This window comes from Triticum dicoccoides, chromosome 6A (genome assembly GCF_002162155.2).
Source record: "Triticum dicoccoides isolate Atlit2015 ecotype Zavitan chromosome 6A, WEW_v2.0, whole genome shotgun sequence".
NCBI lineage: Eukaryota > Viridiplantae > Streptophyta > Magnoliopsida > Poales > Poaceae > Triticum > Triticum dicoccoides.
In genome coordinates this window covers 452751178-452771600 of record NC_041390.1, presented here as the reverse complement: position 1 = coordinate 452771600, position 20423 = coordinate 452751178, and the positions used below count along the sequence as shown (strand labels likewise).

Here is a 20423-nt window from a genome sequence, read left to right as displayed (position 1 = left end):
AAGTCATAATGGTATAATACGCATGAAGAAGCTCCATGTTGATGGATCTTTGGACTCACTCGTTTTTGAAAAGTTTGAGACATGCGAACCATGTCTATTGGTGTATATGCATGAAGAAACTCCATGCAAATGGACCGTTTGGACTCACTTGATTTTGAATCACTTGAGATATGCAAATCATACCACATAGGCAAGATGACTGAAAAGCCTCGGTTTCAGTAAAATGAAACAAGATAGCAACTTGTTGGAAGTAACACATTTTGATGTGTGCAATCCAATGAGTGCTGAGGCATGCAGTGAATATCGTTATGATCTTACTTCACAGATGATTCGAGTAGATGTTGAGAATATTTACTTGATGAAACACAAGTCTGAATTATTGAATGGTTCAAGTAATTTCAGAGTGAAGTAGAAGATCATTGTGACAAGAGGATAAAATGTCTATGATATGATCATAGAGAGGAATATCTGAGTTACGAGTTTTGGCACACAATTAAGACATTGTGGAAATTGTTCCGCAATTAATACCGCCTGGAACACCATAGTGTGATGGTGTGTCCGAACATCATAGTTGCACCCTATTGGATATGGTGCGTACCATGATATCTCTTATCAAATTACCACTATCGTTCATGGGTTAGGCATTAGAGACAACCACATTCACTTTAAATAGGGCACCACGTAATTCCGTTGAGATGACACCGTATGAATTATGGTTTAGAGAAACCTAAGTTGTCGTTTCTTAAAGGTTTGGGGCTGCGACGCTTATGTGAAAAAGTTTCAGGATTAAGCTCGAACCCAAAGCGGATAAAATGCATCTTCATAGGACACCCAAAACAGTTGGGTATACCTCCTAATTCAGATCCGAAAGCAATATGGATTGTTTCTTGAATCGGGTCCTTTCTCGAGGAAAGGTTTCTCTCGAAAGAGTTGAGTGGGAGGATGGTGGAGACTTGATGAGGTTATTGAACCGTCTCTTCAACTAGTGTGTGGCAGGGCACAGGAAGTTGTTCCTGTGGCACCTACACCAATTGAAGTGGAAGCTTATGATATTGATCATGAAACTTCGGATCAAGTCACTACCAAACCTCATAGGACGACAAGGACACGTACTACTTCGGAGTGGTAAGGTGATCCTGTCTTGAAGGTCATGTTGCTAGACAACAATGAACCTACGAGCTATGGAGAAGCGATGGTGGGCCCAAATTCCGACAAATGGTTAGAAGCCATAGAATCCGAGATAGGATCCATGTATCAGAACAAAGCATGGACTTTGGTGGACTTGCCCGATGATCGGCAAGCCATTGAGATAAATGGATCTTTAAGAAGAAGACAGACGTGGACGGTAATGTCACCGTCTATGAAGCTCGACTTGTGGCGAAGAGTTTTTTCACAAGTTCAAGGAGTTGACTACGATGAGATTTTCTCATCCGTAGCGATGCTTAAAGTCCGTCGGATTCATGTTAGCATTAGCTGCATTTATGAAATCTGGCAGATGGATGACAAAACGAGTTTCCTTACCAGTCTTCGTATGGAAAGGTTGTATGCAATACAATCAGAAAGGTTTTGTCGATCCTAAGGATGCTAAAAGGTATGCTAGCACCAGCGATCCTTCTAAGGACTGGAGTAAGCATCTCGGAGTTGGAATGTACACTTTGATGAGATGATCAAAGATTTTGGGTTTGTACAAAGTTTATGAGAAACTTGTATTTCCAAAGAAGTGAGTGGGAGCACTATAGAATTTCTGATGAGTATATGTTGTTGACATATTGTTGATCAGAAATGACGTAGAATTTCTGGAAAGCATATAGGGTTATTTTGAAAGTGTTTTTCAATGGAAAGCCTGGATTAAGCTGCTTGAGCATTGAGCATCAAGATCTATAAGGATAGATCAAAACGCTTAATGGTACTTTCAAATGAGCACATACCTTGACATGATCTTGAAGGTGTTCAAGATGGACCAGTCAAAGAAGGAGTTCTTGCCTGAGTTGTAAGGTACGAAGTTAAGACTTAAAGCTCGACCACGGCAGAATAGAGAGAAAGGACGAAGGTCGTCCCCTATGCTTAAGACGTAGGCTCTTTAGTATGCTATGCTGTGTACCGCACCTGAAGTGTGCCTTGCCATGAGTCAGTCAAGGGGTACAAGAGTGATCCAAGAATGGCTCACAGGACAGCGGTCAAAGTTATCCTTAGTAACTTGTGGACTAAGGAATTTTCTCGATTATGGAGGTGGTAAAAGAGTTCGTCGTAAAGGTTACGACGATGCAAGCTTGACACCTATCCGGATAGCTCTGAGTAGAGAGACCGGATACATATAATGGAGCAATAATTTAGAATAGCTCCAAGTAGAACAGTTGTTTGGAATAGCTCCAAATAGAGCGTGGTAGCTGCATCTAGGAGATGACATAGAGATTTGTAAAGCACACACGGATCTGAAAGGTTCAGACCCGTTGACTAAAACCTCTCTCACAAGCAACATGATCAAACATAAAACTCATTGAGTGTTAATCACATAATGATGTGAACTAGACTACTGACTCTAGTAAACTCTTGGGTATTAGTCACATGGCGATGTGACCTGTGAGTGTTAATCACATGGCGATGTGAACTGGATTATTGACTCTAGTGCAAGTGGGAGACTGTTGGAAATATGCCCTAGAGGCAATAATAAAAGTATTATTATTATATTTCCTTGTTCATGATAATTGTCTTTTATTCATGCTATAACTGTATTATCCGGAAATCGTAATACACGTGTGAATACATAGACCACAATATGTCCCTAGTGAGCCTCTAGTTGACTAGCTCGTTGTGATCAACAAATAGTCATGGTTTCCTGGCTATGGACATTGGATGTCGTTGATAACGGGATCACATCATTAGGAGAATGATGTGATGGACAAGACCCAATCCTAAGCATAGCACAAAGATCGTGTAGTTCGTTTGCTAGAGCTTTGCCAATGTCAAGTATCTCTTCCTTTGACCATGAGATCGTGTAACTCCTGGATACCGTAGGAGTGCTTTGGGTGTATCAAACGTCACAACGTAACTGGGTGACTATAAAGGTGCACTACAGGTATCTCCGAAAGTATCTATTGTTTTATGCGGATCGAGACTGGGATTTGTCACTCCGTGTAAACGGAGAGGTATCTCTGGGCCCACTCGGTAGGACATCATCATATGCGCAATGTGACCAAGGAGTTGATCACGGGATGATGTGTTACGGAACGAGTAAAGTGACTTGCCGGTAACGATATTGAACAAGCTATCGGTATACCGACGATCGAATCTCGGGCAAGTAACATACCGATAGACAAAGGGAATTGTATACGGGATCGATTGAGTCCTTGACATCGTGGTTCATCCGATGAGATCATCGTGGAACATGTGGGAGCCAACATGGGTATCCATATCCCGCTGTTGGTTATTGACCGGAGAACGTCTCGGTCATGTCTGCATGTCTCCCGAACCCGTAGGGTCTACACACTTAAGGTTCGATGACGCTAGGGTTATAAAGGAAGCTTGTATGTGGTTACCGAATGTTGTTTGGAGTCCCGGATGAGATCCCGGACGTCACGAGGAGTTCCGGAATGGTCCGGAGGTAAAGATTTATATATAGGAAGTCCTGTTTCGGCCATCGGGACAAGTTTCGGGGTCATCGGTATTGTACCGGGACCACCGGAAGGGTCCCGGGGGCCCACCGGGTGGGGCCACCTGCCCCGGGGGGGCCACATGGGCTGTAGGGGGTGCGCCTTGGCCTACATGGGCCAAGGGCACCAGCCCCAAGAGGCCCATGCGCCTGGGGAAACCCTAAAGGAAGAGTCCCAGCAGGGGAAGGCACCTCCTAGGTGCCTTGGGGGGGAGGACTCCTCCCCTGGCCGCCGCCCCCTTGGAGATTGGATCTCCTAGGGGCTGGCGCACCCCCCCTTGGGATCCCTATATATAGTGGGGTAGGAGGGCCTCCCAAACACACCTTATGCCTTTGGTGCAGCCCTCCTCCCTCTCTCCCAAGTTCTTCTCCTCTCCCGTGGTGCTTGGCGAAGCCCTGCGGGATTGCCACGCTCCTCCACCACCACCATGCCGTTGTGCTGCTGTTGGATGGAGTCTTCCTCAACCTCTCCCTCTCTCCTTGCTGGATCAAGGCGTGGGAGACGTCACCGGGCTGTACGTGTGTTGAACGCGGAGGTGCCGTCCGTTCGGCACTTGATCATCGGTGATTTGAATCACGACGAGTACGACTCCATCAACCCCGTTCACTTGAACGCTTCCGCTTAGCGATCTACAAGGGTATGTAGATGCACTCCCTTTCTACTCGTAGCTGGTTTCTCCATAGATAGATCTTGGTGACGCGTAGGAAAATTTTGAATTTCTGCTACGTTACCCAACAAATAGAACATGAGTCCCCTCACGAAAGGATCCGTCGCGAAGCCTAGCCCTCGGAGGAAGTGAGACACGAACACCACGCTCTCACCAGGCTTGGGAGTGGGAATAACCTGCCCTTGAGCAGGCAGCCTATGCGAGGTTTCGCCGGTCAAAAACCTGGCCTCTCTCAGCTTTAACACATCTTCCTCCGTGACGGAGGAAGGCATCCATCGGCCTCGAAGGTCGGAGCCGGACATTGTCGAAGGTTCGAAGCGCCTAAATCTGGAGCCTTGGGTGTTGGAACTCGAGGCGAGGGGCGGATTCGATTAAGATCGGAAGAAAGGAGTGAAGCCTTGGTCTCTTTATAAGAGGTTGAATACCAAGAGCCCTCCCCATGACCGTTTGGGACTTACCTTTGATCGAGGGGATATACCAATGGGCACGACTGGGTTACCCATGTCCATAATGATGAGGATCCCATAAATAAAGGGGACACGATCTCTGCTTCGACAAGACGTGCCAAGGAAACTGCCTCGCAAAACGCGCTGAGGTGGGACAGTAAAAACGATTCGAATAAAGGCTTGGCTATGGCGTGATGTCACGCTATGAAATACGTCAGCAGATTAGACTTGTGTCAATATTATTCTCTCTACGACAGTATGTGGAGCTTATTTTGTAGAGCCGGACACTATCCTTGTGTTCAAAATCTTCTATGAAGTATTCGAAGGAGGAACCCGCCTTGCAATGCCGAAGACAATCTGCGCGCCGGACTTGTCGTCATTGAAGCCTGGTTCAGGGGCTACTGAGGGAGTCCTGGATTAGGGGGTGTCCGGATAGCCGGACTATACCCTTTAGCCGGACTGTTGGACTATGAAGATGCAAGATTGAAGACTTCGTCCCGTGTCCGGATGGGACTTTCCTTGACGTGGAAGGCAAGCTTGGCAATACGGATATATAGATCTCCTCCCATTGTAACCGACTCTGTGTAACCCTAACCCTCTCTGATGTCTATATAAACCCGAGGGTTTAGTCCGTAGGACAAGAACAATGATACCATAGGCTAGCTTCTAGGGTTTAGCCTCTCTGATCTCGTGGTAGATCTACTCTTGTACTACCCATATCATCAATATTAATCAAGCAGGAGTAGGGTTTTACCTCCATCGAGAGGGCTCGAACCTGGGTAAAAACATTGTGTCCCTTGTCTCCTGTTACCATCCGCCTAGACGCACAGTTCGGGACCCCCTACCCGAGATCCGCCGATTTTGACACCGACACCGGCCCTCATAGGGCGCGCCCAAAGTGTGGAGTCTTACTAGGACTCCCTAGTCCTAGTAGGATTCTACCTTCCACATGGAATAGGAAAAAGGGAAGGGAGAAGAAGAAGGAAGGAAGGGGGCACCCCCTTTCCCTATTCCAATTCGGACTAGTCCATGGGGAAGGGGCGCGGCCACCCTTGAGGCCCTTCTCTCCTTTCCCCGTATGGCCCATTAAGGCCCAATATGAATTCCCGTAACTCTCCGGTACTTCGAAAAATACCCGAATTACTCGGAACCTTTGCGATGTCCGAATATAGCCTTCCAGTATATCGATCTTTACGTCTCGACCATTTCGAGACTCCTCGTCATGTCCCCGATCTCATCTGGGACTCCGAACAAACTTTGGTCATCAAATCACATAACTCATAATACAAATCGTCACAGAACGTTAAGCGTGCGGACCCTACGTGTTCGAGAACTATGTAGACATGACCGAGACTCATCTCCGATCAATAACCAATAGCGGAACCTGGATGCTCATATTGGTTCCTACATATTCTACGAAGATCTTTATCGGTCAAACCGCATAACAACATACATTGTTCCCTTTGTCATCGGTATGTTACTTGCCCGAAATTCGATCGTCGGTATCTCAATACCTAGTTCAATCTCGTTACCGGCAAGTCTCTTTAGTCGTTCCGTAATGCATCATCCCGCAACTAACTCATTAGTCACAATGCTTGCAAGGCTTATAGTGATGTGCATTACCGAGAGGGCCCAGAGATACCTCTCCGATAAACGGAGTGACAAATCCTAATCTCGATCTATGCCAACTCAATAAACACCATCGGAGACACCTGTATAGCATCTTTATAATCACCTAGTTACCTTGTGACGTTTGATAGCACACAAGGTGTTCCTCCGGTATTCGGGAGTTGCATAATCTCATAGTTTGAGGAACATGTATAAGTCATGAAGAAAGCAGTAGCAATGAAACTGTAACGATCATAATGCTAAGCTAACGAACGGGTCTTGTCCATCACATCATTCTCCTAATGATGTGATCCCGTTCATTAAATGAAAACACATGTCTATGGTTAGGAAACATAACCATCTTTGATAAACGAGCTAGTCAAGTAGAGGCATAATAGGGACACTTTGTTTTGTCTATGTATTCACACATGTACTAAGTTTCCGGTTAATACAATTCTAGCATGAATAATAAACATTTATCATGAAATAAGGAAATAAATAATAACTTCATTATTGCCTCTAGGGCATATTTCCTTCAAATGCGCCGCCGACTTTGGTGCCTGGGAGATAGCACTCCATGCGCGGACGTTGCTTGGATGGCTGGTGATCGGGCTTCGTCTCAACGATGACCTGGCGCCAAGAGTTGCCCAGCTGGCGACGCAACAAGGAGGGAGGCTCCTCCTTCATGTGACGTCTGATCTATACCGTGGCCACGCGGCAAGGATGGCGACTCCTCCTTCGCACGGCGTCTGATTTGAACACCCCGTTTGCATGAAGGGGACTGCGACGCCGACCCTCGGTCGATCATCGTCCACTCAAGCACGATCTCGATCAGCCGAGCAAACTCTTCGTCTGTTGCAACTGCGATGGCGAGGAGGACGACTTTTGCTCCTTCTCGTTCGAGGAGAATCGGCTCCAGCTTGATGGATGGTATGTGAAGACTATCAACACGTGACTCTGCTAGATTTGCTTTTAGTCTATCACTCAGGGCATGGCCAACGCGCCACTGTGGACAGCTGCCCCAGCGCTTGACGTCACTCTAATATGTCCACGTAGGCACAACCAGTAGCTTGCAGATGAAAGCGTGATCCTGCAGAGGAAGTAGCCTCCTAGTGACAAAAGCAAGAGAGAGAGGGCAAAGGCGAGAGACGGTGTGAGGTAGCTTCTCCTTGTGTGCATGTATAGTAAGGTAAAAAGCAAGGTTGTATACGTCATACATGGGCTTGATGGGGCAGCTCTATGCGTTGAGTGTTTGAGAAACTAAATGGTGCCTCATCTATCTTTACTTAGGTGGAAGAGGTGAGGCATTAGGAAGGTGATGCCTCTTTTGTACATGCCCTCAATAACCTTGAGTGCAAATGACATCGTTGCTACCGGACTATTTATACTAGTAGAAGGCACATGCTATACAAGTAGGCTCTTTGTTAGGGCATGTACGATGCATAGCCCCAGGGTGATGCCTCACATGCCATGTAGGACCGGATAGAGAAGCAGGATCCTCTATGGGAGACAGGTGCTTGGAGAGAAAAAATGGGGTTCAGTGTCAAAAGCTGAAAAAGGTTGGCGTGAAAAGTAAAGATGCATGTGTACTAGAGTCTTTATTTTCTATTTCTTAATGAGACCTATTAGTGGTAGCTTGCATTTTTTTAGAAGAACAAGAGGCTCCTTCCCAGTTCCATTATATGAATGAAACCACAAAGTCGTTTAGGGATACATCAACTCACTGAGAGGAGCAGTTCAGGGAAGATCTAGGAGAAGGAAATTACATCAAGCATGCAGACATAATCGCGAGGAACACAACATGCACATAGCGCAAGCAATTCTTGGGAGGCTTTGCGAGACTTCAGCGGGGGCGCAGCCACAGCTTGAGGCGACCAGGTGGCCGTCAGGGTTGAGATCGGGCTTGAGAATGTTGTTGTTCCAGTCTCTCGCTTCTTGGAAGGAGAGGCAAAGCCCAGTGCATCGTCTGTGATCTTCAGCTTGATCCATGGATCCACCAAAGGGGCTTCGGGGTGCCCCATCATCAGCCACTGATTAGTAGCGGCCGTCGCAAGAAGTTTGCTGGTAGCTTGCATTTGAGAGAAAAAATAAATGTAGATGCCCTAAACTATTTTTTGTTATGGGGCCGCCCTTATTGCACATGCCCTTAGGCAGCAAAAGAGATACCGTATGTCTTTAAATGATGAGTACGTAAGAAAACAATCACAATGAACCTTTTCTAAGCACCACCACGTGAGGGTACAGGAGGTGTGCAGGTGTAGTGTGTGGACAAGTCCAAAAGAATCCAGCACAACTCATTTTGACGCGCGAGCTCATTCAGCGAATTCCAAAAATTAGAACCACTGGATCGGTTGTGTTTGCTATGATAAATTGATAAGCAGTATCAATTCACATTCACTTTGTGAAAGAAATCAACGGCTAAGAAGTGGTCCACGTCAGGGCCAGCGGCAAATTCAGGTTTAAAATTTGCTGATCATAGCAGCAGTAGAGATATCAGCAGGACACAATCATATCGTACCTTTTTTTTAGGGACAATCATATCGTACCTTAGCTGGAGCGAGATGGACCAAAAAAAATATTTTTCAGAAGGGGACGGAAGTGGTGCAGACTCGGACAAGCAGGCCCAACATCTGTGCGTCACGTAATCCCTATCCCGTACCGCGTTGGCGGTCCATGCGAACACGCATCCCTGCAAAAAAAGAGTCGGCCGTTCTGCTCCCGCCACACGCGCGCACGCACACACACATGCCGCTCCTCCACCCCTCGCTTCCGCCGCACCGCCTCCTCGTCGTCCGGCAGTGCAGGCTCATCGCCCCGCCGGTGCATCCTCCCTCCCGCCTCTCCGTAAGGTCGTGCCCTCGCCGACCTCCGAACTATCCTAACCCCAACTATGTCAGTTCTGACAGCAAGCCGCCACCTCTTTGGCTCACCCCTTATTGTTCTTGCACAGGGCGGCGGCGGCGGCACCGGTCGCGCATGAGGTGTGCGCGCTACCCTTCCCGCCGGACCGCGCCTCCCACCACCGCGAGCTCGCCGCGGCCGTCGCCTCCGTCGAGCGCGCCTGCCGCCTCTGCGTGGATGTGAGTTCAACTCGTCCCCTCTCCTTTTTTTTTTAGATGAACAGGGAGGTTTCCCTCCCCGGTTCCATTACCAGCATGAAACCAAAACGCGATCTCCAGTTATACAGCAGCTCACTTAGAGGAGCAGTTCAGCCTAAACGGCATTAAGAGATAAAAAAGGGAAACCAGGGACCGTCCCCTCTCCTTTGGATGTGTCCGTTTGAGAAACTGGAGGCTTGTCAGATTTGGGCGTGGGGCTAAGCTAATCTCCGTTCGGTGATATCGGTAGTAGTGTAATACTAATAAACTGATATGGTCCTTTGGTAAAGTCAGATTCCGGCATTGTGTGTGCGGATTTTGGGCGTTCCAAAGCTCAGTTGCAGTAGATTTTTTCCTGAACTGAAAACTCAGCTAGTTAGTCGGCTACAGAGCTGAGCAGCGATTTTACAAATCATCAACTAATTTGCATTTTTGTGTGGAGCTCCATAATGTTGATCTTCAGCAATGCCAACATGGAGAAGCTTTGATAAAACCATGAGACTTCCCGTGTGCGAAGTTCCTTCTCTGGCATAAAGTTTGCCACAGGAAAATATAGCACAGAGTGAACCACCAATATTTTGAAGCAGGATGTAGTCTGCTCAGTATTATGTCAGCTTATGAAACTTTTTTTAAACGTGTCTAGAGCACCACTTTAGTCATTCAAAATGTTCCAATAGCCAGGATAGGTCATAGTGCATTGCAAATTTAATATGTCTGTGACAGGAAACTGAAATCATGTCTAGAACAAGATTGGAACAGATACGATTTAGCCATTATCAGAAAATTACCCTTGTTTAGCAGCAGAAAAACAATTTTGTTTTAGTCAGGTTTACCAACAACAGAGGTTTCAGAGGAAAAAGACTATACTAAACCCGAATGTTCAACTTTTTGAGTTGCCAATTTATCATCCATCATCCAATTATGATTTCTTAAATTTTAAATGTTTTTCCGACATGTCGCTGAAAATAATCGAGCAACCTGAGCTTATTTTGCTGGTTAAATTGATTGCCTTGACAGGTGAGGGCATCAATGCTTGTAGGTGACGAGAAGATTCTTGAAAAGAACGATCAAACTCATGTGACAATTGCAGATTTTGGAGTTCAGGCCCTTATCAGCTTTGGTAATTCATAATTCATTTCCTCAGTTCAGCATATGATATGCACTTTGCACCGTTGTCTGATGCCACCTCTACCATGATCCCATTCGAAGAGCTACAACAACTGTTCCCATCGATACCTCTGGTGGCAGAAGAGGACTCAGCATTTATACGGTCCTCTAATACTGCTGATAGTAAGAGTAATACACTTGTTGAGTCCATTTCAAGTTTTTTCACAAAACATGTGAATAACAACGGTCCTCCTTTAACTCATGATGATGTGCTGAGAGCTATTGACAGAGGAGGCAAGGATGCTGTCTCCTTTGATTCAAATCCTGCTACTTATTGGGTAAGCTATGAAAGTTTTATTAATCATACATCCAGATCTGCAAAAGTTAGTTCCAGTGAATAAAGATGATGCTTTAATTTTGTAGCTACTTGACCCGATTGATGGTACCAAGGGTTTCTTGAAAGGGGAGGATTCTTTGTATGTGGTATGTTTCTTTGTATGCATTTTATGACTCATGATTAGATTTTGTTGATCACGTCACTACTGAAATCTGGAAAACAGCCATTGTTAGAGCATGCTACAAAACCGCACAAGCATACAACTTCGTTATGGGCTGCACATTCATGCATGCACAAAAAATGTTTTCCCCATCGAACAAGCATGGGACTCATGGGTCTTTCTTGGTAGCCACATTCGTGTTGACCATGCTTACTTTTGTGGGATTATCTGTATCTAGGGGTGGGCATATTAACCGTTGACCGAACTACCGAACCGAAATAACCGGGACCAAGACCGAATAGACCAGAACCGATTATTTCGGCCAGAACTTCGGTGATGACTTCTGCAAAACCGAATTTATCTCGGTCAACTCGGTTTTAGGCATCACGTAACCGAAAACACCGAACAGACCGAATAAACGTGATATGGGCCAAAAATTGTAGAAGGCCCAACGCAATGCATGACTATGTATTCACGTTTGCTAATCCCCCCGTAGCTCTCTGCCTCGGCCCACATGCATCGACCACACATATCTGGATATCCCCACTCGGCAACAACCTAGCCGCCCTGCTTTTCCCCCAGCAACCAGCGAAGGTGGATCGGCAGCCGCCACCAGATTCCATGTCGTCGCTCCCTCTATCACGGCGGACCACGCCATCTCCTCTCTATCTCCCCATTCCAGCGGGTGGCAGCATGACCCTCTCTCTCTCCATCCCGGCGGCCGACGCGGCGACGCCATCTCATCTCTATTCTCAGCGCCAGTCGCCTCTTCTGCTTTCCTCTGGCAGTAGGTGAGTCAGCGGCTTCGATCTGGATAGAGAGTGCGAGCTGCAGAACATCGATAACTTCGGTTAAGATCGAGACCGAACCGAATTCATCGGTTGACCGAACGCTCGGTTAGATATTTTCCAGAACAGTTTGTCTAATTCACATCTAGATGTTTTTTAAAAATGTCACATCTAAGCTCCCACAAATATATAATGCAGCAACAAGAAACAAAAAAAAAACTAGGACAAAAAAATAGACCACAAACAGAGTGGACAAAAAAATAGATGTGTCCTAGACAGACCCTTTCTAGAACACCGATCGGTCATCATTAGCACGAAACCGAATTCCTTAATAGCCCGAGAAACCGAACCGAGCGGTTCGGTGCAACCGAACGCCCAGGCCTATCTGTATCGACACTATGGACAGGCCTGGGGCAGTGGTGAAGTACTCCCCACTTGTGCCAAGTGGTCTTGGGTTCGATGCGGCATCTCTGCGTTGCACCATGCAAGGGTAAGGCTTACCTCATATAATCCTTCGCCTTCCCCGGACCCACCTGGTGTGGGAACTTCTAGCACTGGGTTTGTCCTATATTTATCTGTATCGACACTATTTGTGTAGTTTGTTCCAATACTTTGGTCAGCCACTACCTTTTTTTTCTTCGAAAAGGAGGTTATCCCCGGCCTCTGCATCAAATCGATGCATGCGGCGTATTAAACAAGTAAAAGGTTCAACAAAGTCTTCAGGTCTAAAAGGTAAACAAAGCTCACAAAGAGCAAAAACAGAAAAGAAAAAAAAAGCCACAACCGACTGGCATATAGAAGATAGGAAACTAAACACCTATCCTATTACATGACCGCCATCCAAACCGGTTGAAGATAGCCCGTGCTACCGTCTCTCACCGGATAGACCCAGTAACCATACGCCCCCTGGCATCCGTCGGAGTGAGTAGCGACCACATACTTTGGTCAGCCACTACCTGTAGCATTGGTAATTCGGATGCATGCATCAAAAGCAATAATCAGCATTATGTGGTTTGTCATACTTTTGAGGTTTGTAGCTTGACGTTTATACCTAGTCTTTCATTCAAATAAATCATTGATTAACCAAGGGTAAGAACACATATGCAAAAAAATTATGAGGCACATTTCCTTTTGACTCATCGTTCAGTATCAAAATCCAGCAGTTTTGCATGTCTGAATACGAAGTATGTTTCCTCCTATCTGGTCACTGTTCGATAAGGATTTATTCCTCAGTGGTTTTCTAACATTAGATCTTAGTCACTTTGTTTTCTTACTCTCTTTCTTCCAATATGAAGCTTTTTGGCTTGGTCCTTAGGTGGGTTTGGCTCTTGTGGTGGATGGAAAGTTAGCAGTAGGAGTGATGGGATGCCCAAATTTGACCGAGACTACCGTAGGCGACACGGAAGATGAAAGTATTGCGGCTTGTCCTGGCCATGGCATCCTTATGGTGTCTCATGTAGGCTGTGGTACTTGGTCTAGGCCCATGTCTGCTGAGATTGGCCAATTGACAACGGCACCGGATGTTTGGAAGAGATGCTCTGTTGATCCCTGTTCAGTTGCACAGATGGCACGCTTCTGCATTGTTGATAGCCATACTTGGGATATGATGCCATTATCTGCCCACTTCAGCTCGACAATGGATGAATCTGAGCCGAGAGATGAGAACAAGATTCTTCTCCAAAATTCTTGCGGTGGAAGGTATGTTGCAGTTTCCTCGTGACAATCCACGCATTCTAGTTTACCTTCCTAACCAATTTAAACATGGTCCTAGTGAATCAGCACAAGGCTTTTTAAGGATTGGCAGTTATTTTATCGCCATCCTAACAAGTTCTCAATGGATATTTCAAAAAGATGTTATTCACTACTAGGTTGTTAGCATAATCTGAAATGGAGCCATCCTTTTTCTTTCTTTTGCTGCCCTGCTACCTTATTGCTTTTAGTTTTCCTAGAAAATATCTATCTTAGGTTGGTAGTGACTATCTTAGACTAATATCGTATCGATTTGTTAATACATGATTTACCGTGATCTGACCTTATTGTTGCTGCTTTTTTAGCTTGTCCAAGTATCTCTTGGTAGCTTGTGGGAGAATGTCAGTTTTTATCCTCCTAGCACGGGCGGAAAAACTACTCAAGGTGACCTCTTGCTTGAATTTTCCGTTGTACTGTGTGACAAGTTAGACAGCTTGCTGGCTTAGTTTGCACTTGTACTGATCCTTTCTTCTCCGGCTATTCACATAGGCTTGGGATCATGCTGTTGGGGTAATTTGTGTTGAGGAAGCTGGAGGTCAGGTATGTCACGTTTGCTAGGCCAGGGATACAAGAAATGTCCATTTGTCTATTGATTCTTAACATTATAGCTATACTTATGAGTCTCTAAATTGATAAAACTGACAGACATGTGATTGGAGCGGGAAACCATTGGATTTTGGAGCTGACCTAACCGGGCATAGAATCATCTATCCTTCGGGTGGTGTTCTGGCGACAAACGGTGCTCTTCATGACAAGCTTGTGGAAATGGTCTCAGCAAATTACAAAAATAGCAACGTTGAATAGATTCAGAACTGAAACACGTTTTTTTTTCTTTCTTTTTTTCACTTTCTTTTCACCAAGGTGGTCTGGCTGAGCATTAGATTGCATGACTTCTCGCGTTACAGAGATAAACCACAAAATTTGGCAGATTACTTTCAGTGTTGATACCAAAATGTATCTACATGAAGAAAACAGATGTTCTCTCTGAATAGTTGGTGCCTGAGCTGCTTAAGCAATGCCATTCAGAAGCTGTACAGGCTAAACATGATTGTCCTCTTATTAGCCGTCTTGGTATCCAATTGGTTGCCAAATTCTAGAACCTTTTGCCTCCAATCTGACAGTAGACAGTAGTGCACCATACAATATGTTTGGCCATCAGTTCAAACAGACGAGCAGTCATCGCTCCAGCGCAGGGTAAGGATAACGACTTACCTTCCTATGGGTCTTCATGCAGAAGTCGGCAATGCCCGCCAAAAGGTTAGCACATGTACTACGATACCATCTTAGTTGAGGTGAAGGAAAGAGAAATCAGCAGAAAAGACTCACCTTCTCTTAATTAAGAGACGATCTCTTACCAACAATGTGGTCTCACCATACTTTTAGGAGGGTCTTGTTATTAGAGATAAGAATAAGAGATAACCATTCTACATTTTATTTTTATTGTCTTCTCTAGGCTATATGGCAAGCTTAAGATAAGACAGGCTTTGCCATTGGCTTCTTGTTGTAATCCATGTTGACTTTACAAGGCATCATCGGCTACTGGTGCATGAATTTGTTGTGCGAAGAAAGTAAAAAAAAAATACACGCCTTGGAAACAATTCTATCATGTGAAGCCAAAATGTTGAAAGTTAAAAAAAGAGAGTCAATTTCACTTTTTACCCTGAAGTTGTACATTTGTGACACATATTGCCTCATTTAGTGAAACTTCTGTTGAAATATCAGATTTTGGAACACGGTTTTACCTTAATTTTGCATTTTCCTTGTTTATATTAGATAAGATCTGCATGTTGTGCCAATGATTCCTAAAAAAAAGTGTAAAGATCAAAGGACATTATTGACAATCATGTCCAGACTTCTCTTGTCCATTTGTTTCATTCATCGTCATCATCCAGATATTTTTGACTCCGGACGTCACCTTACACCTTGCCTAATGGACATGCATCAGAATAAAAGGGCCGAAAGCTTCTAAAAAGGGTATTCTGGACGAATTTTCACTCGATGGGTAATTAGTGTCACAAATGCATATATAGGGATAAAATGTGGAATTCACTCTAAAAAGAGTGTAAGATCATGTTTCATTTTTCTTACCATCACTCTTTCCTCCAATCTTCGCCGTATGAAAATCAACTTGATCTATTTACCTTCTGAACAAATTTCATTTTAATTTACTTACTAAACTTCTCAACAAAATATAAGATAAATCACGAACATGATTTGATAATATTTATCTATACAATCACATCAACATTATGGTAAGATAAATTACAAGCTAACATAATGCATGGGTGATAGTACCTCCGTTGGCTGGGCAGCTGGGGTAGCTGCCAGCCCATCCGAGTTTGAGTCCCAAATCGAACGTGTTGAAATCTTTATAAGGACAAATATTTAAATATTTAGAAAGCGAGTACAAATCTAACACAATTTTATCGGGAGCGAGCGAGTATTATATACCCTGGCCTCTGGCCTTGTTGGACGCGTCGTATCCTTGTAGTTCGTGATTGCGACGTGTTGAGTTGTTGACCCTGTCGGCCATAGCGGATCACAGAGAATCCCCTGATACTCGTAGCAGCATCCCGGATGACCTGATCCCCGAGATCATCTCCCGCCTGCCTGCCCGAGCGGTCCTTCGTTCCCGCGCCATCTGCAAGCTGTGGCGCAGCATCATCGACGACGACCGGTTTCCCCACGCCCACCGCCGACATCAGCCGCACATGCCCCTGCTGCGCCTCTACCGCGACGACAGCCTAGCATCCCCGGAACTGAACCCGCCGTACTTGCGCGTCCGCATCGAAGGCATCGACCTCCGCGCTCGCGCGTCCCAGCCGGTGCTCCGTTTCGCCGTCGCTCAAGAGCACAAGCACGCCGTCGAGTCCGAGGAGAAGCGGCCGCGACGGGACCGCAATTTCCGGCACATCGATCCGGCGACGCTGTGGCACCCCAGCGCGTTCGACGTCCACGGCTCCTGCGACGGCGTCCTCCTCATCTCCCACGGATGGAGCATATATGCATACAATCCTGCCACGCGCTGCTGGGCCGACCTCCCCGAAAACGGCAGCATCGTCATCGGCTTCTACGTGCATCGCCCTTCCGGCAACTTCCATATCCTGTTGTCCCACCGGCTCTGTCGTGCCGAGCACTGGGTCTTCACCATGGGCCACAAGGTGGTCCAGAGGCGCATTGCCTCCCCCGACTTTCTGTCCGATCAGAATACGATCCGCCCCGCCTGCGAGTCGCCGCCGGCCCTCGTCTCCGGCAACCTGCACTGGCTGCCGCAGAGCTTCCAGAGCGACAGACAACTGCTGGTGTTCGACACCGTCTCGGAGACGTTCCGGTGGATGAGCCCATCCGACGTAGATGCGGACGGACGGGCGCTGCTGGAGCTCGAGGGCATGCTTACCATGACCGTGCGCGGGGAGAGGACGGTGCAGCTCTGGGTCATGCCGAACTACGAGCAACCTGCCTGGTTCTGCAAGCTCCAGTTCTCACTCTCGGTGGATCACATCGACCGCTTCTCCGGCGTGGCAGTCGTGTCGCTGGAGGGAGACGTGCTGGTCCATGGCGAGCGCTGCGTGTTGCAGTGCGATTCCAAGGGGAGAGTGCAGAAACATCACAAGCTTGATTGCCACCGGACCGTCGCCATGCCACACTTGTTTAAAGAAAACCTTGTTCGACATGGCTGCCTTGATTGTCCACAGCCCAAGGCAGGGTGGCGTGGTCGTGAGAGACCACCTTTTTTCCGCGATATGCGGGATGGATGCTACTACCGTACATGAAAGTGGATGGTGAAGTAATCCCTCAAAAAATGTAAATGGAGTAATCCCCACAATAAACTGTTAGGTTTAGATGTGTCCAATTATATTTTAGGTTTAGATGTGCTTTAGCAAAACTGTTAGGTTTATGTCCTCATATATTTCTCCATATGGATCTGATGAATTTGTGGTAGATATTTCTGTCGCTGTTGTTGGTGTGGTTCATTGTGACTTTGGAGTCCTTCTTTAGCGTTTTGATGAGGATCTTATAGTTTGACAACATCTATCTCTGGAGGATCATCCCCAACCTAAGTATGTTCAAGGATTATGACTTTTCATCCTTTTGGATGGGCGACTCAAGAGGATTTCTAAAATATATGAAGGTAGTGAAGTATGTGCAGGTGTATGAGTGACATTTTCGCTGTTTCGATTTGGCTGTAGTTCACTTTACTAGGGCCAGTTCTTTTGGCAGACTAAAAAAAAAGCTATCTAATCTCTAGCTTTTCACATAAACCGTTTTTCTTATTCACTAAGGCTTCTAAACTAGTGATGGTGTAACTAATTTAAAAGTCTCAAGAAATTTATGTTTAAGCTGGGAAGAGACAGCTTATTTTTTAAGCCACCCAAAAGGACTGACCCTAAAGCCTTTGCCGTATTTCGTATTCCAAAGATTGATATCATGGAGAAGATGTTTCTGAAAAATTTCTTTGTACTCTCTCTAGCGACAAATAATATGGATCGGAGGGAGTAGTTCTTTGTTACAAGAGTTACTCTGTGATTTCTCAGATCTACTCTAATCTAAAGCATTGTACTTGTAATTTTTGTCGAGTTTGAATACAGTTATAGGTCATTCTAGAAACACATCTCCCTACTTTGAAAGGAAAGGACACATTCCCTCTAAGCCATGACTTGAAGATAGTAACATGTTGCTTTTCAAGCCTATAAGCTACAATGTCCAATTCATGTTTATCAATTTGCTTCCATTTTTGCAAGGATGGTTCTTCCCCTCTGAAAAGTCTGTCATTTCAGATAATCCAAATCCATGATGCCAGAATATAATTTCCATGAAGGACGGCAGGTTTAACTTTGTCTTGATATCATGAAAAGAAAAAATAATTCACATACTACCACATCAGCTCTGGATCGACAAAAAACAGCACTACGAGAACTATTCTCACAACATCAGAAGGTTCATGAGTTACTAGGAATGACATTAAAGAAGTGGTAAACTTCATCTTCATCAAACACTCCAACCTCAGTTGAGCAGATCTCACAACAAACAGGGTGATAAACTGGCCCCTTGTTTGCAACTTCTGGTGTAGCAGAATCAACAGCCGTTACTTTCCGATTCTTCCTTTTTCCTTTCCCCTCCCGTAGAATCTGATCAGTCTTGACCTTGCAGTTGCACACAAACATTGCACGGTACTGGTTTACATACTTTTCGTGCCTGAACATCAGAAAAAACCATCCACAATTTTAGTATTGGTGTTCGTATAAAATACCAATTTAAGCATTGTAAAATCTATTGTCAGCAGTACCAATATAAAGGTGAACAATCAGAAAGACAGATAACTGAGAATATTTAAAGCATTCAGGGTTCTGAAGTGAAAGCTTCGATTGAATCCTCAAGGAGCTGTGAAGTACAGTGACAACTTTATCTGGTGTACATGTTTCTTTTCTGCGTGGATATAGTTTAACTGTACAAGGCTTGGGAAACAGATGATTACATGATGGGTGGCAAGAGGACTTGGTCTAAGAACATAACCATGCTGGACTCGGTACAACACAGCACATATCTGAGCCGGGAGGCCAACACGTATATATCACGGTTAGTTGCGTTATCTTGTGCAAAGCAAGCTATTTCTGAGCATTGTGCAAAGCAAAACAACATCGTAATGTTTATAGAGATAATCATATCACAGACTTCACAACATACAACAATTAATCAGATATATTCATGTTTCAGACTTCACAACATACACCAAACAAATTGTACTTGTGGGATTCTCATTCTTGTTCAAACAAACCAGATTAAGAGTTCAGTAGAAACAAAATTTACTTTTTCAAATTCATAACGAGGAAACAAACAGGCACAGTTAAGAATGATGCATTTATGTAACATTTCATCATAGAATAAGCTTATGAAGATAGATTGCACATGCTAATCTAAAACAGTGGTTTCTGCTTCCAGGATAATACCTCTCACATAAGCAAAGCCAAATTAAGAAATTAAACGTTTAGGAACAATTGAGATGTACACAGTTATCCTAGACAAATAAACCATGCAGAGATTCTAATATTTCTTACAGCCACTTGATCAGTATGACGCAGAGATGCGGAAGCTCTGAAAAATACTTACTCACATATATTCCTAACGGTATTAACAATATGCCAACTTCCCTAAACATGATTATAGAATCAGTACCACTTAAATCTCTCCATGAATTTATCAAACTAATGCAATTATCCTATACATGTTTACAGAGGCAGTCACAGCACAATCCCAATAGTACTTGTGTAACAGATATAAGCTGTTCCGTCTTCACCTTTAAAGAATTTTTTTTTGCAATCTTCGCCATTAGGAAAAAACATTGCTGCAAAGCCTTATAGTTTTTTTTTTAGCATAATAAAAGTACAAAAAAATAAAAATGTAAAGGCATTATAGTCCAAAGAGCCCCCTAGTCTCTGAGACGAGACCCTATGTGAGGCATCAAGTGGATTACCTCTGGGAATCCAGGCACAAGGTAGTGAAACACGCGGGGCAGCTGAGCACGGCGTCAGAAGTCCGTCCTTTCCTCTGCTTGTGCGCCCAGCGCTCATCAACATCGTCTACGGCGGGGTCGTAGAACTCGGGCTCCACGGAGTAGTCTATCTCGTCGTCGCTGGACACTGCACCAAATTAAAAAAAAATTGGCGAATCAGTACAATTACTTAAGAGCACTTATTAGAACATGATTCATGAGCATGTGCTGCACCTTGCCAGATTGCAGGAGCCTAGTTCTTTGGAGCGAGAACAAGGTTTACATGTGGGGTTGCCGGATTGGGGATTTACGGCGGAGAAACG

The 20423-nt window shown here is 45.1% G+C and overlaps 3 protein-coding genes across 3 annotated transcripts in view; 2 read left to right on the top strand and 1 right to left on the bottom strand.

Annotated features, from left to right (window-relative positions):
- The first annotated feature begins 9066 nt into the window (after nt 1–9066).
- Nucleotides 9067–14669, top strand: LOC119317222 (putative PAP-specific phosphatase, mitochondrial). The gene is made up of 9 exons (XM_037591650.1): nt 9067–9220; nt 9322–9451; nt 10487–10589; nt 10679–10914; nt 11000–11059; nt 13177–13559; nt 13916–13994; nt 14100–14150; nt 14256–14669. The coding sequence occupies exons 1-9, from the start codon at nt 9117–9119 to the stop codon at nt 14412–14414; spliced, it is 1305 nt and encodes a 434-aa protein (XP_037447547.1). The 5' UTR covers nt 9067–9116; the 3' UTR covers nt 14415–14669.
- Nucleotides 14670–15608: 939 nt separating this feature from the next.
- LOC119315902 lies at nt 15609–17564 on the top strand. The gene is made up of 2 exons (XM_037590346.1): nt 15609–15612; nt 16146–17564. Exons 1-2 carry the CDS (start codon nt 15609–15611, stop codon nt 17381–17383), a joined length of 1242 nt encoding a protein of 413 aa, XP_037446243.1. The 3' UTR covers nt 17384–17564.
- Nucleotides 17565–18402: 838 nt separating this feature from the next.
- LOC119317221 (E2F-associated phosphoprotein-like) overlaps nt 18403–20423 on the bottom strand; it is a 2675-nt gene continuing 654 nt past the window's right edge. Inside the window, exons 2-3 of the mRNA XM_037591649.1 lie at nt 20083–20248; nt 18403–18806 (exon numbers count right to left, since the gene is read on the bottom strand). Coding sequence (XP_037447546.1) covers nt 18551–18806; nt 20083–20248 — 422 coding nt within the window. The 3' untranslated portion in view covers nt 18403–18550. The remainder of the gene's footprint in view (nt 18807–20082; nt 20249–20423) is intronic.

Excerpts from the sequence above, each read along its gene's own strand:
- LOC119317222 (XM_037591650.1), top strand. The coding sequence starts at position 9,117 with ATGCCGCTCCTCCACCCCTCGCTTCCGCCGCACCGCCTCCTCGTCGTC. Across the intron at positions 9,452-10,486 it reads CCTGCCGCCTCTGCGTGGAT|GTGAGGGCATCAATGCTTGT; the intron begins GTGAGTTCAACT and ends TTGCCTTGACAG. Across the intron at positions 10,915-10,999 it reads CAAATCCTGCTACTTATTGG|CTACTTGACCCGATTGATGG; the intron begins GTAAGCTATGAA and ends TTAATTTTGTAG.